This window comes from Podarcis filfolensis, assembly GCF_964270895.1.
Source record: "Podarcis filfolensis genome assembly, chromosome: 9".
NCBI lineage: Eukaryota > Metazoa > Chordata > Lepidosauria > Squamata > Lacertidae > Podarcis > Podarcis filfolensis.
Window position 1 is genome coordinate 56,370,619 of NC_139610.1, and position 15,212 is coordinate 56,385,830.

General features: G+C 43.9%; 1 protein-coding gene across 3 annotated transcripts in view; it reads left to right on the forward strand.

Annotated features, from left to right (window-relative positions):
- The first annotated feature begins 428 nt into the window (after window positions 1-428).
- The window catches only part of SLC39A8 (solute carrier family 39 member 8), a 43,072-nt gene continuing 28,288 nt past the window's right edge, over window positions 429-15,212 (forward strand). The window contains exons 1-2 of one of the 3 annotated variants that reach the window (XM_083571502.1): window positions 429-600; window positions 11,141-11,813. In XM_083571502.1, the coding sequence (XP_083427628.1) occupies window positions 11,550-11,813 (264 nt within the window). In that variant the 5' untranslated portion in view covers window positions 429-600; window positions 11,141-11,549. Of the gene's footprint in view, window positions 601-8,816; window positions 9,112-11,140; window positions 11,814-15,212 lie in introns of those variants that run through there. The other 2 variants (XM_083571500.1, XM_083571501.1) reach the window with 2 other exon arrangements.

Sequence of the window (15,212 nt, forward strand, 5' to 3'; positions counted from 1 at the left end):
AGCTTCTGCATACCAGCAGTTGGAGAATAAACCTGTTTGCCTTGTTGTCAAATGAGTGGCATTTGCTTGCAGTTTCTTCATTTAGTGAAATCAGAGGTGGGAAACTTGGCAAGTAAAACCACAGGCTACGTGTGATCTTAATGTGAGACACAGAAATGTCTGCTTATGTGAATTTGGCATGTAGCACATCATAATCCTTAAGGAATGCTCCATTCTTGGTTTTTAGGGGAGCACATGCTGTTCTTCTGTTTGAGAAAGCAAGAACCCTGCAACAACCTGTGCTAGTGTTCAACTAGCTTCTTTTATCAGAGAAGTACATCACTGCTATTATGCATGCCTTGTAGTTCAGGTTTTGCCAGCTCCTTAACAAGAGTCTCTAGCCCATGCATGCAAGCGTCACATGGTGTAATATCTTTGCTGTCAACCATTCCTTCTGCCATACATACCAGGGCAGGCAGATCAAGAGGCCAGGAGCTTTTGATGCTACTCCTGAAAAATAAGTGTGACAATTACAACAAAATGCTCACACTGCAGGACTAGAGAAATGCGCATCTTCTGCCTTGATTTCAACAGGTGCAGGTTTCCTCTCATCTGGAACAGGTACACCATCATCATCATCATTATTATTATTACCAAACCATTAAATGCTTGCAGTGGCGGACAAGCTTGAGCAATTGCTCTTCATCAGATTAATTAACTGAATTACAATACAGCCATTTTAAAATGCTATTTTATCAGTAGAAGACATTCCAAATTAAAAAACAAAAACCGTTCAAAGTATATATTTTATTTCTCCTATCAAGATGACCCCAAAGGATCAAAATTTACAATATGCACACAATACTATTTAAGAATTGTGAAATGTTTAACCAAGCTGGTATTTCCTTAAATTCTAAATTGAAAGTTTGTTAATCTGTAGATTTAATGCAGCATTTTTGTTGTCAGATAAGGTTTCATATTGCTTGCCTTTTGTTATCATACTTGTTTTTATCTCATGTCAGCTACACTGATCTTGCTTTTTGGGAGAAAAGCGTACTACAGATAAAGAATGAAGACAATAATTTGCTGACATACACAAATCTTTGCGAGGTGTGTAATGGGATTTCCATTTATCCTGCACATGTAAAGCTCTCCCAAAGATACTGTCTTTTTATTTTCACATAAATGCTGTTTTGACTTCAGTGCACTGTTTTATGCTGTGAAAGTGTGTGTGTGTGTGTGTGTGTGTGTGTAAAGTTAAAAATAATAGCTGGCCAGTTATGTGTGTGGGATATATATATATATATAGAGAGAGAGAGAGAGAGACAGACAGACAGACAGACAGACAGACAGACAGACAGACAGTAGTGGTTAAGAGCAGTGGACTCGTAATCTGGTGAACTGGGTTCGATTCCCTGCTCCTCCACATGCAGCTGCTGGGTGACCTTAGGCTAGTCACACTTCTCTGAAGTCTCTCAGCATCACTCACCTCACAGAGTGTTTGTTGTGGGGGAGGAAGGGAAAGGAGATTGTTAGCCACTTTGAAATTCCTTAGGGTAGTAAAAAAGCGGGATATCAAATTTAAACTCTTCTTCTTCTTCTTCTTTTTCTTCTTTTTCTTCTTTTTCTTCTTCTTCTTCTTCTTCTTCTTCTTCTTCTTCTTCTTCTTCTGAACAGGGGTGTGTGAATGTAGCAGTTTCTGAATATGGAATAGACACAAGGAGTATTGCTTAAAAAATGCACATGCAGAACGTATTTGTGGTTCTCTGTGCATCTTTTCTAAAACTGCAAATGGATAGCTGTGTTTGCCTATTTTAGCAAAAACAATTCAGAATCGTATGACACCTTGGTGACTAATCCATTTACTGTGGATGAACTGTCATAGGTCAGAGTTCATGATGCATGAAGTGGTGCCTGAGTACAGAAAGAGAGAGAGAAAAGGAAAAAAGGCCATTTCAAATAGGAAGGTCCAGAGTTCAAACACTGCAAGAGATAGCTGTAGCCGGGGCATCTTGGCTCGTTGCAGGTCACAAATGAATGCAGAATCCAATGGCACAAACAACATGCAGTCAGTGTGGGCATGTGACTTAGTCCTAACTAACTGGCAGCTGTAGATAATAAACAGACATTGCAAAACCAAGTTCTTCTGAAGCATATTCTTTTGGGAAAGTGAAATATCTGCCCCCTCCCCTTTCCCCATTGTTATTGCTCAAGAAATACGATGCAATAGTGAGCACAGTTGAAAACTCAGCACAACAAGTAGATTTATAAACTGACCGTCTATTGCACTAAAAACCAGCATTGGCTTCCAGATGTTGGCCTAAGCTCTAGCCAAGATACCAATGTGTGAGGTGTACCATTTTAGACAGAAGGTAGGGCTACACATGATGGAATGCTCCACTATGGGGAAAAATAGAGATTCTGGCAACATAGAAACTGGCATATTATGGAGGAAGCTAGGCTAGCATCTTCTCTTCTGAAATCTAGTTTTCTATATGAATTGATATTATTAAAGATGTGGTAGACTCTGCATTCAGTTTTACCAGGTTTTTGATACAAGCATTCAGTGAGTGGGGCCTCAGTCTAGTCAATGAATATCCACCCTCAGCTATAAAGATCTGCTGCATTCTCCAGGACACTGCTGAGACAACTTTCATGTCTTGCCTCAGCTGCAGGATGACTAACCATGGTCCTGAAAACCACACCTTGGTCCCTCTCCAAGGTGCTGATCCTACCTTGAGTTTCCTCCCTTTCTGTCTGGTGCAAACTACTTACCTCCCCTTGCTTGGGTGATCATCTATCCTTAGTAGTGCACATCCCCATGGATCTGGACAAAGAGACTGAAGTTAGAAATAAATTAGGTTCCCAAATTTTCTATTGGGAGACACTTCTAAGTTCTTACTCACTTTTCAAAATACAAGCATTTCTCCAGCTACACATATATAAACATAGAACATATTAAAACAACTATCAAAATTCACAATGCTAGGACATAAAGAAAAGGTCAACCATTTGCTCTTAAGCCAGAAATTTTATTTTAAAAATGTAAAACAAAACACAGTAAAGGAACAATTAATTAAAAGCAGACCAAAATAATACCAATGATGAAAAGTCTTCAGGCCTAACAGAGAACAAAGGGGAATCCAAATGTCCCTGTTGGAGGAGAGTTTCCCATAAATGTTTGATATGACAATGTTTGAGTCCAACAAATTTATTCTAATGTCCTTGAGGCTGGAGCATGCTCATTAATTAATTCTCATTTATTACTGGAGATATTTTGGACCAGTTTCCATGAACCCTGCTCCAGAAATGTGACTTCATGTGTTTTTGAATGCACCTGTTAAGCATTTTCTATTGTAAATGATTGATAGGGAGACGGAAGGGATTAGAATGTGGTAATGTGTTTTGATGGTGTTGGTAGTGATGGGGAAGGGAAAGCTCAAACCTGCTCATTTTCAATCCACCCTAAGTCCCTTTGAAATTTATCACACCAAGTCAATGTGCAATTGTCATGTCCAGGAACATGACTCTCTATCAGAAGGCTTGGAGAGCTAGTTTTATGATACAGATCAGAATGAATTCTTGAAATAACTACATACTTTGGGGGTTCATGTCCACTGTGCAGTGAACAATGGGAGAATCATTTAGGTTGTGGTGCTCCACCTGTGAAATCACCTATCCTATGATATCAAGTAGGCACCTGAACCCCTCAGACTGATTACTTTCCCCCGATCAGGAAGACATCCTTTTGCAAGAATATCTGATGCCAGATGATTGACATGTGGGGGACCACTTGGTGCTGCGGAGTTCTGGATCCAGCCTATTGGTTGGATCTACTTTCCCACCCCTGCTCCCAAGTAGACCCTTGCTGTTGAAGAGACCCTGGGGACAGAGCCTTCTGACACCCAAATCTGCCAGAGAGTTTTGTAGTTCTCTGTTTCTTTTTCCTTTGGAGTCCTATGTCTGGAACGTTTGTTAATGTCCAGAGATTGTATACTCATGGGGGTGGTATATGATAGATAGAAGACTGTCGTTGAAAGACAGGGAAATGTTGGTCTCCCAGGGTGAGAGGCTGGAAGGGGAAAGGAAAGATGCCAGGTGAGAGCTGGGTGCTATCTTCTGTGGCTGGCGAGGACTAAGAATTACTTTTAAGAGAGGACTCCATTTTCTACTTATTTGTATTTTCTGTAGCCACTATTTTATTGTATTATTAAAAAAATAATAAAAATCCCATTACACAGAAAGCTTTGTAGTTCTACAGTAGGGTTTCTTAAACTTTTCATCAAGCTGAAAAAGAAATATTGGACTGGATGTTTAATTCATAGTTCTGTCTAATGCAGCTGGATAAATTTTGCTAACAGTGCTGCCATTTGTGAAAGACTAAGAGGACATACCAAACCAGGAATGTAGACAAGGATGCTATTGTCTCTCTTAAAACCAGAATGGACTCCAGACTCTGCTCAGATATAAGTAAGTCCACTGCCATCTATTGACTAAGCTATATAATGGCAGTATCCACATATCATCTCGCACATGCTTTGCTTTTTGCTTTTTTTGTTTTTAAAAGAGCCAGCAAATAAATCAGGGCCACTGAAACATTTTTACTCACTCATCATTACTGACATTCAGAAGACATCTTAAGGCAGCCCTGTTCAGGGAAGTTTTTAATCTGTGATATTTTAGTGTATTTTTGGTTTCTATGGAAGCCGCCCAGAGTGGCTGGGGAAACCCAGCCAGATGGACGGGGTACAAATAATAAATTATTATTATTATTATCTCTAAATCTCAAAAAATTCTGAACAATTCAGTTGGAGCAAGTGTCTTTTTTTTTAATGATATTTATTAAAATTTCAAAAGAAATTACAAAAATAATAAAGAAATAGAAAAAAGAAAACAAAAGATACAAAATACAGAGAAAATAAAAACAGTTAAAAATAAATCCATCTTTCTATGCCTTGCCTTTCATTTACTTGTTTCCCTGACCTCCTCACACCTCCCTTTTTTGTATTCCAGTTCGAATGGTTAATTCAGCAAATCCTTTCCCTCTTTGTTTTTATCTTAATTCTTTATCTTAACATATTATAACTTTATATTTTCATCTATTAACAATCCATTTTTACATACTCCTTTTTAACATTATTGCTAAAACCGCTTCATTTCATTCCGACATCATTTTAACATTCCTTAATTTTACAATGTTTCTGTAGATAATCTTTAAATTTCTTCCAATCTTCTTCCACCGACTCTTCTCCCTGGTCTCGGATTCTGCCAGTCATTTCCGCCAATTCCATATAGTCTCAGTTGGAGCAAGTGTCAGTCCAAGAAGCAACATAGCTGGCAGGTATTTTTCCTCTGTTCAAAGCCTTTCTTTCCGTAATATCTTGTGGCAAAGCATTCTTCAGACTAATCCAGCCCTCTATTAGCACAAATGCTTCTGGTTAATAAGTGCTCACTCCAGCAAAACAAAAATGCCTTTCAATGCCAGGAAAGGAGAAGGAGTAATGAACACATGCTGGAGTTGGCAGCTACAAAACAACAAGCGCTGTCAAAATAATAAATCAAGGGGCCTGAAATAGGAACTCTGCTCTGATAATGTGACTATCTATTCATCAGCACCCCACCCCAAAGAGGCCTCCCACAATCTGATATTCTCTACTCATTGCAACTATGCCTAACTGCGGACACATAATTCCGGAAGTTATGAGAAACCTTTTTTCATCTTGAGGGTCATAGTCCCTTAGGTGCAACCTTCTGGGGGGGCTGCATAACTCTGGTAGGTGCAGCCAGAGACAAAAGTGGGAAGGGTAATGGGTATGACTCTTTACCTTTGTACAAACTACATTCCAGCCACAGAAGAACCAGGGTCCTACACACACACACACACACACACACACACACACACACACACACACACTATTCCAGCAAGCAAGAGGTGGGTGCATTGGCTAACTTAGTTAGATGGGACCATTGCAGAGCCTGGGAGTGCTATGGGCATATTTACTGCTGGGAAGATGTTAAAATGTGCAATACTTAATGCTCGTCACATGGGACTGCTGCATAGAAATCTGGACTTTCCTGTTTCCAGTCCTGGCAGACAATATTCTGGCAAGCCTAATACTGGCTCTAACACTAGTCCTGTATACTGTTATGGAATGATACAGGTTTAAATCTTAGTAGACTCAGAAATATTTGCCTCGATGGCCCACAAAGCATTGAAGCTCAAGTTATAATTAACCTTTCTAGGTAGCCCCAACTAACAGAGTGACTTCACATATCAAATACTGGTTTCCCCATAGAAGATCCTAGTCCCAACAACGCATAGATCTTGCATTTGTAAACTCAAAGTGGCTCATTCCATAGTATCCAGATGTTGATGGTGACCCCCAAACTCACATTGCTCGTGGCAAACTCACGTTGGTCAAGAAAGCAGTGAATCAGCCTTGTGGAATGCCAGTCTCACTTGTCCCAAGAAACATTGTTTACATTCACTGTATACTTCACCGGGAAAAGGGGAACTCCCCTGATAATTTATGCTAGACATGCCCGTCATTAAAATGTTCTTTGGGTAGTGGAATGATCATATAAACTGCTTGTGCAACAGGTGACTAAACCTACATGACCCCCTAGATCTTATTTGCCATTCTATCCTTTTCAAATAACTTACAGCTTAATAAAAAACAAACTTAACCATTAGGGAGAGAGGAGAGAGAGCATCCATCCTTGAGGTTAAACTTTGGCTAGCCCCCAAAATGGAGAAGGATTTTCATTCTGCAGCGGATTGGAAAGAGAAAATAATTCCCACTGGAATTGCCGAAGAATTGAACGTTTCAGCATTATGCAAATACAGGCCGCACATCTAAAAACAGCAAATAGCCTTGTTTATTTAATGAAACTCAAAAACAGCTTTAAGAGTCAGTTGCTGACCAAATGTGGGATAGTGAAAGTTATCTGTTAGGGAAATAATAGCGTGTGTTTTTTTTTTTATTAAGGACTACTGAATGACCCAGTCATATGCAGAAAATAAGAGGGGTTCACATGTTCCCTTACTGTGGCGAAGTCCAGTCTCCCAACACGTTGACAAGTGGACCCACAATGTCAAAATATTTATAACTGAATCTGTGTGTTCCTGCGGTGTCAACAGTATCCCACTATGCAGCAGTGTTGCAGTTCAGTTTACCTAGTCAACCAAAGAAGGAGGGTTTTTTAAAAACCATTTACAACAACAATTCATTAATGCAGCATGACGTGAGCACAATGCGACCATGAAACCTGATCCTGATAACCTTGTGCAGCAATGCAAGAGGTGAAGCTTTTCCTGTCTTTTTATCTGCTTGCATGTAACGTCAGCTATATTTTTGCATGCTTGGTTACTGTTAAAGGGCACAGGAATAAGTGCGACAAACGGTATCAACCCCAATGCAAGGGGATCGTTTCGGTACCATGCATTGGAAGGAATGAAGAATCCAATGCCTCTGGATTTTGTTGGACCACAACTCCCATCATCCCTGATCGTTGCCTGTGATGGATATGGCTGATGGGAATTGGATTCCATCTGAAAGGCCACAGGTTCCTCATCCCTGGTGTATGCCGACCCTATGCCATGTTACTTGGCACACCTGGAAATGATCCCCAACAGGAGTGGCAGTGGGAAGGACTACAAAAAGTGTGGTCTCTAGCGTGTCACAGATCCACCCCTTGTGCTGAATGGGTGTGTATAGCATTTAGCACATGCCAATTTGTCTCTTAGGTTGCTTCACCACTTCTCTAGCTCTACTCAACCCATAACCTTGCTCAATTCATTTGCAGCTGCAATAGCTGGATTCATACAAAGTGCTCCTTCCTTGATTGAGATGAGGCTGAAAATCGCCATGCAATGGTAGGCTCTGCCCTGATAGCATATCAGATCATTTCCAAGAATTGTGAAGATAATGTCCAGAAAAATCAGTCCTACCAGGGGTGCCAAATTGAATAAAATATTGCGGGGAAGCAAGGTAAGTCCCCACACTGATCACAAGACACAAACACCATTTGAATGGCAATGCTCATCAACTTTGTGGGAGCCCAGTGCCCTCAAATATTTTATTAGGGGAACTGAAGGGACCTCAGCCCCTAGGAGTTGACTCCCATGAGTCCTACAGTGCAAGAGATCTGCCTGTTTTCATAGTTTTCCCCACAGGCTGTCCCTCTGCCTTCCAGCAGCAAACTCACTAGGCCCTGGAAACAGCTGAATGGGGAATTATACATTGCACAAAAAGACATAAAAGGAAGCTCTGTGTCTGGAACCCGTAAGTGGGCTTGCAATGGGTGGCAGGTGGGGGGAAAGATTAAGGACATGAGGAGAGCCTGCTGGATCTGGGTTCCAACCAGTGATCAGCCAGATGGATCTGGGAAGGCCAGAAGCAGGAGCACCATTGATTCTTGGCCAACGTGTTAAACCCACATACTTTCCACAAAAACTACAGCGGCTGCAGTTTCCTCCATGCAGATTCTCTCTTTTAAACGACTGGTTCAAGAATGATCTAAGGGCAGCTCATTGAAACAAGGGAGAAGGGCATTTGCAGAGCTGCTGGCAGCTCAGCTGGTCTCTCAAAGAATGAGCACTTCTGTAGTGCAGTTCTTTGGCAAGCCTCTCGCTCTGCCATTCCACCCCTTGATCCCCACCTTCATTCTCCAGGAACAGCTCAAAACAGGAACCTATCTATGTATAGAGGGACAGGTTCAGGGAAGCAAGGAATAAAGGACAGCATGTCCCCGGTGTTGTGTTGAAATGCTTTCCATATTCCTGCTTAGTCAGAAGGAATATTAGCTATTTCCCAACAGAGGCTGAAAGGCAGATCCACGTGTACTGCTTACTTTGCAGTATGAGGAACTGGAGCAGCTGAATTGGCGGCAGGAATTTGTTTCTCTACCCAATTCGTTTTGGCTCTGTCTTTTGGAGGAAAGGAAGGCTAAAACCACCGCTGGGAGGGGCCAGCCGTGGTTGGCTTTTGACCCGAGCAGTTGCACATGGCTGAGGCTATCTGGCAGTGCACAGTGACTGAACTGCAACCTGTGTCCCTCCTCAAAGCTTTATCTGTGCAAGAAGCATTGGCTATTCTGAAGGACCGCAGAAATAATCAGCGACAGCAAGAGGTAAGCAGAGAAGCAGGGCATGCTTCCCCCCCAACCCACCCCCAGCATATGAAAACAAGATAGTGGGAGAACGTATTGTGAAAGGCGGTGTGAAACAAGACAAGCATGGGCAAATAGTTTGTGAAAGAGTAGTGGCTACCGGAATGGAGCAATAGGATGTGCAAATGTGTGAGGCTATTCTCAGGATTTCCCTTTGCATGTGGCAAGCTTCTGTTTGACCCTTCCAGGTGAGAAGCTATTGAGTAACCTGAGATATAGGAGCATGCGGGATTTCCCCAACTGATTGGTAGGAAGAACAGCTCGATAAGGAAAAATAAATACTAGACGATGCACCATCACTTTTGCTGGCAATGCTCCTGTCCTTGTTGAATTTCTGCCTGTTGTGTAGCTGCTAACAAGGCAGGCAGAAACCCTGCCAGGGAAAGGGGTGTGATCCATGGTGGTCTCGAGAAGCTTAGTTGGTAGAGCACGAGACTCTTAATCTCAAGGTTGTGGGTTCGAGCCCCATGTTGGACAAAAGATTCTTGCATTGCAGGGGGCTTCAACCAGATGTTCCTTGTGGTCTCTTCCAACTTTCCGATTCTATGATATAGTTTGAGAGCACGACTGCAGCATAATCCTATGCGTATTTACTCATCGTGTCTCGCTTTAGCCCTAAAACAAAACGACAGAGAACAATGCTTGTAAAGGTGGGGTGGGCACATGAAATGACATGGGTGAGTTTCTGAATGCTGACACAGCCTGTTTACCCAAGATGGGGCTGTGTGTACTGTGCAACAATAACGGATTGGGGGCATCTCTCATGTTGACAACTGGGACATAGGCTGCATATGGCTGTGAAATTTGTAGGGATCAGCACACCTGGAATAAAGCAAAACAAAACATCCACACATCCATGCCCTAATGACATTATTTAGAAAGTTGATAAACCCGGCCCCAGCGAGATCAGCAATGACCCTGCTGTTTTCCTGGGCAAATCTCTCATATCTGCATGCTCAGATGTTGACATTTCTGAGCCACAGCCAAGCCCTAGCAAACTATTGTTTACCATCTGAAATTGCAAAGCGCATGCTGTGCCCCCTCTCCCTTGTTAACTCTTCGGTGTGTTTCACATTTCTGAAAAGGAAAGTTTTTATGCATCCAGCTAGTGCTTCAGCAAGCAAGGGTAGTGGCAGGCCTGGAATTCTCCCCCTTGAAAGTACAGTGATTTAGAATTGCTTGCATGAGAAAGAGAAGAGATAAAGGGATGGTTTAAAGCAGAAGTGGGGAACTTCAGACTTGGGGTTCAAATGTGACCCTTTGTTCCCTGGTCACATCCATGACAGGCCCTATCTCATGCTTTATTTATTTAAATTTATACCCTGCTTGATTGTAAAAAAAAATAGCACTTCAAAGTGGTTTACAAAACATAAAACAGTAACTGATGGAGGAACCTGAGCACCTTCTCTGTGAACAAGGGCAAACAGAATTGACTGGCATGACAATTCAATAATAGTGCTGCTTTATTCTTCACTGGCCTGGCCACATCTGGACCCCACATTTTAAGACTAAGACTGACAAATGGGAGTGGGTCCAAAGGTGGGAGATCATGATGGTGAGGGAGGTCTGGAAGAAACCCAGCCCTATGAGGAACAGTTGAGAGAGGTGGGCATGTTTAGCCAGAAGGAGAGAAGAGGGGAGGGGTGTGGTTGTGGTTGAAGATAGTAAGATGGTACAACTATTGCACTAACTATTCATATTGATTTTTTTTTTAATGTGTTGCTGTTGCCTCTTTTACTGTATTTCATTCTCTTACAATCTGAAATCCATGGAATTCAATTTTAATATAATAAAATGCAATGCTGAAGGATTAAAGAAGCAATTTCTTAATGGATCAATGTGTGTGTGTGTACACGTGTGTGTGCGCATGTGCTTGTGTGTGTGTGTCTATATGAAAACTCCTAGCAAAAACTGGGAAACTCCACTCCTGTATGATTTCAGCTGCCGTCTCAACCTTCCCTGCCCCTATGTTCTGTCCTCTATCACGCAGGAGGAGCTGAATGCATCTCTGCCGTCCCGTTGTCCCGTCAGCTTCTGCTGGGGAAGAAACTTCCCTCTCCGTCTCTTTTGGCTTGGCTCCTGCCCTCCCGCCCCCCTTCCATCGATCCTGCGGGCTCTCCAGGATTAGGAAAGGTCCGAGGGAGCGCCCCAAACCCTGCCCTTGCCCAGGAGGGGAGGGGAGCGACGAAGGAAGACCCGCCACCAGCAGCCGCGCAGGACGCAGTGCGCCCGAGGGAGGCTGCGGCTGCGGACAGGACCTCCTCGTTGGCTCCCGCCGGCAAGGGAAGGCAAGGCAAGGCGCGTGCGCGCCGTCGGCGAAACCTTAACCCTTCGCGCTCCCTCCGTGCCGCTTCTGCTGAGCAGCTGAGCCAAGAGCAGCTGCTGCGTCGTCGTCTGCGATGTCTCTCGTGTCTCGGACGCTCCTGGCCGCCGCGCTCGCTTTGGCACTGGCCGGCTTGGCTCCGGCCAGGGCGCAAGGATCGACGCCAGCCGCCTCGCCGGCGGGGCCGCCCTTCGCCCGGGATGTCCTGGCGCTGTTCGGGGGCAACCGGAGCCTCTCGGCCGGGCAGCTCGAGCAAATGCTGCAGAAGATGGGAGCCGCGCACCGGCTGGAGGAGTCGCTGGCCGGACAGCTGGACCTGCACGTCCTGCGCTACAACCAGGTACAGTCCAGTCCAGGTCAGGCTGCCTCGGCAAAGTCCTTCGCCGCCCCGTCTCCTGGATTCTCCCCACAAGTTGTTACAGAGGGGAAACTGAGGCGGAGACAGGAGGACCGGGTCGGATCTTTCTGCAGAGACTTGAAGCCTCCTCGCCCGGGGACGGGGCGCGGGGGAGGGCTGCAACTTGCGGTTGTTTCCACATAATTCTGATCATCGCCTTTTAACTCATTGATTGTGTGCGTTTTCGAAAATTCGTCCGTCGATGGTTTGAGCGTGGTGCTGATAGCGTCAAGGTTGCAGGTTGGAGCCTTATATGGGAGAGCTGGGGGCTGGACTACATGATCCTTGGGGTCCCTTCCAACTTTATGTTTCTATGCAGAAAGTCCCAAGTTCAGTTCACTGCATCGCCAGGTAGGGCTGGGAAAATCTCTGCCTGAAACCCTTAGTCAGTGTGGATGGTATTGAGTTAATGGCCTAATAGTCTGAGTAGGTGAAAGGCAGCTTCTGATGCACACAGCATAATTGCCATGGCCAATAATGTTTTCATTTGTGTTCTCTCTGCCCTCTCTGCCCTCTCACCCAGGTACAACCATTTACTTCTCAAATTACCACACATTCATGCATCTGAAGAAAGAATAGTAATAATTTTATTATTTATACCCAAGCCGTCTGACTCTAGTCTACAAAAGCCATAAGAGATTTGTATGTCTTTAAGGTACGACAAGGTGCTATAGTCCAACTCCAACAGCTTTCAAGGAAATTAGGCAAATTTATTCAGGATAAGGCTAGGACCCTTGACAATGATGTAGTTCCTCCAGGATCATGGGCAGTCTATCTGTGAATACTAGTTCCTGGGAAACATAGTGGGAAGCTATGCCAGTAGGTAGCTCAATAAAGATGTGGACCCAGTGTGTGGCAGGTGTGAGAAAGGCGAATTCCATGATAGGGATAATTGGGGAAAGAATTGGAGATAAAACTGCTGATATAATGATGCTGTTATACAGTTATGTGAGCCATGCGCTTTTGCAATACGTTCTGGTTAAAGGGTAAAGGGGCCCCTGACCATTAGGTATAGTCGTGGCCGACTCTGGGGTTGTGGCACTCATCTCGCTTTATTGGCCGAGGGAGCCGGCGTACAGCTTCTGGGTTATGTGACCAGCATGACGAAGCCGCTTCTGGCGAATCAGAGCAGCGCACGGAAATGCCGTTTACCTTCCCACCAGAGCGGTACCTATTCATCTACTTGCACTTTGACATGCTTTCGAACTGCTAGGTTGGCAGGAGCAGGGACCGAGCAACGAGAGCTCACCCCATCACGGGGATTCGAACCACCGACCTTCTGATCGGCAAGCCCTAGGCTCTGTGGTTTAACCCACAGCGCCACCCCTACGTTCTGGTTACGTTCTGGCCCCATTAGCTAAAGTGGTGCTTCAGGTTAAGAACAATTTCAGGTTAAGAACAGACCTCCGGAACGAATTAAGTACTTAACCCAAGGTACCACTGTATTCAATTCCTAAAGATGTTTGCTTTCAGACCTGTGTTCTGTTTCTTTGTTTCTTTGCCAGTTTCTGTGCATCTCATTTGGGTGCCGTGCTTGGAACAGAATGTTACAGTACAGTCCCTTGTTGGGCTGACTTTTAGTGGGTAATGTTAAACTTGTTGGTTGGGATGTGGAGTGACAGGAGGCACCGTAGCTCAGTGGTGGAGCACATGTCTTGCATGCAGAAGGGCCCATGTTCAGCCCCTGACATCACCAGGTCTAGCTGTGAATGGGAGAGCCATTGCCAGTCAGTGTAGACCAGGGGTCAGCAAACTTTTTCAGCAGGGGGCCGGTCCAATGCCCCTCAGACCTTGTGGGGGGCCGGACTATATTTTGGAAAAAATAATAATGAATGAATTCCTATGCCCCACAAATAACCCAGAGATGCATTTTAAATAAAAGCACACATTCTACTCATGTAAAAACACCAGGCAGGCTCCACAAATAACCCTGAGATACATTTTAAATAAAAGGACACATTCTACTTGTGTAAAAACACGCTGATTCCTGGACCATCCGCGGGCCGGATTTAGAAGGCAATTGGGCTGGATCCAGCCCCCGGGCCTTAGTTTACCTAGCCATGGTGTAGACAATACTGTGCTCAGTGGTCCAACTTGGTGTAAGACGGTAAGGGTTTTAACTGTTGCTACAACAGATGCTTCCGAAGCAAGGATTGTTGCCAGTGCTTAGGGCAGGGGTCATGCAAACTTTTTCAGCAGAGGGTCAGTCCACTGCCCCTCAGACCTTGTGGGGGGGCCAGACTATATTTTGGAGAGAAAAAAAGAACGAATTCCTATGCCCCACAAATAACCCAGAGATGCATTTTAAATAAAAGGGCACGTTCTACTCATGTAAAATCACACAGATTCCTGGACTGTCTGCAGGCCAGATTTAGAAGGCAATTGGGCCGGATCCTGCCCCCGGGCCTTAGCTTGCCTACCCATGGCTTAGGGCATAGCATGGACTGGATCTCCAAATGCATACTTAGTCTGAAGATCTTGTTTAGTTTGGGATAATTCTTATTGCATTGTGAGTGCTACAACTGCTAATTCAAACCTAATTATAGAAAGAAAGAAAGAAAGAAAGAAAGAAAGAAAGAAAGAAAGAAAGAAAGACAAGTGAAAGGGGCTTATGCAGAGTGAAGACTTTCTTGTTCCAACAGGGAATTGTTCCCTCGGGAGTTTGCTGCTTTTAAGGGAAGAGCTGGTTCCATGCTGTTTTTATTGTAATTATTACTTTTGTTTTAAAAGAGATTTTATATATGCATACAGTTTTAAATCTATCCATGTCTACTTGCATTTTAATGATTGATTTTTCTGTGTTTTTATCTGTAAGCTGCCTTGAGTTGAGTCCCATCAGCAAGAAAGGCAGAGTATAAATAAATATATAAGAATAATATCACTATGGATACTTGGCTGACTGGGCATTCTTCTACTCCATTGCTCAAAACATTTGACAAGGTAGAATATGTGTACAACTCTCATAGCCATGCTGGAACCGTAAGCCTCAAGGATCTGTAAGCCTCAAGGCTTTTTACCAGCCTGCTGAATTCCAGTTCACGGCTATGTTAATACAGTGGTACCTCGGGTTACAGATGCTTCAGGTTACAGACTCTGCTAACTCAGAAATAGTACCTCGGGTTAAGAACTTTGCTTCAGGGTGAGAACAGAAATCATGCTCTGGCAGTGTGGCGGCAGCAGGAGTCCCCATTAGCTAAAGTGGTGCTTCAGGTTAAGAACAGTTTCAGGTTAAGAATGGACCTCCAGGACGAATTAAGTACTTAACCCAAGGTACCACTGTATTATATTCAAATAAATGTTGCTATTATTTCCTAACCATGCAAGTGGGGATTTATAATTCTG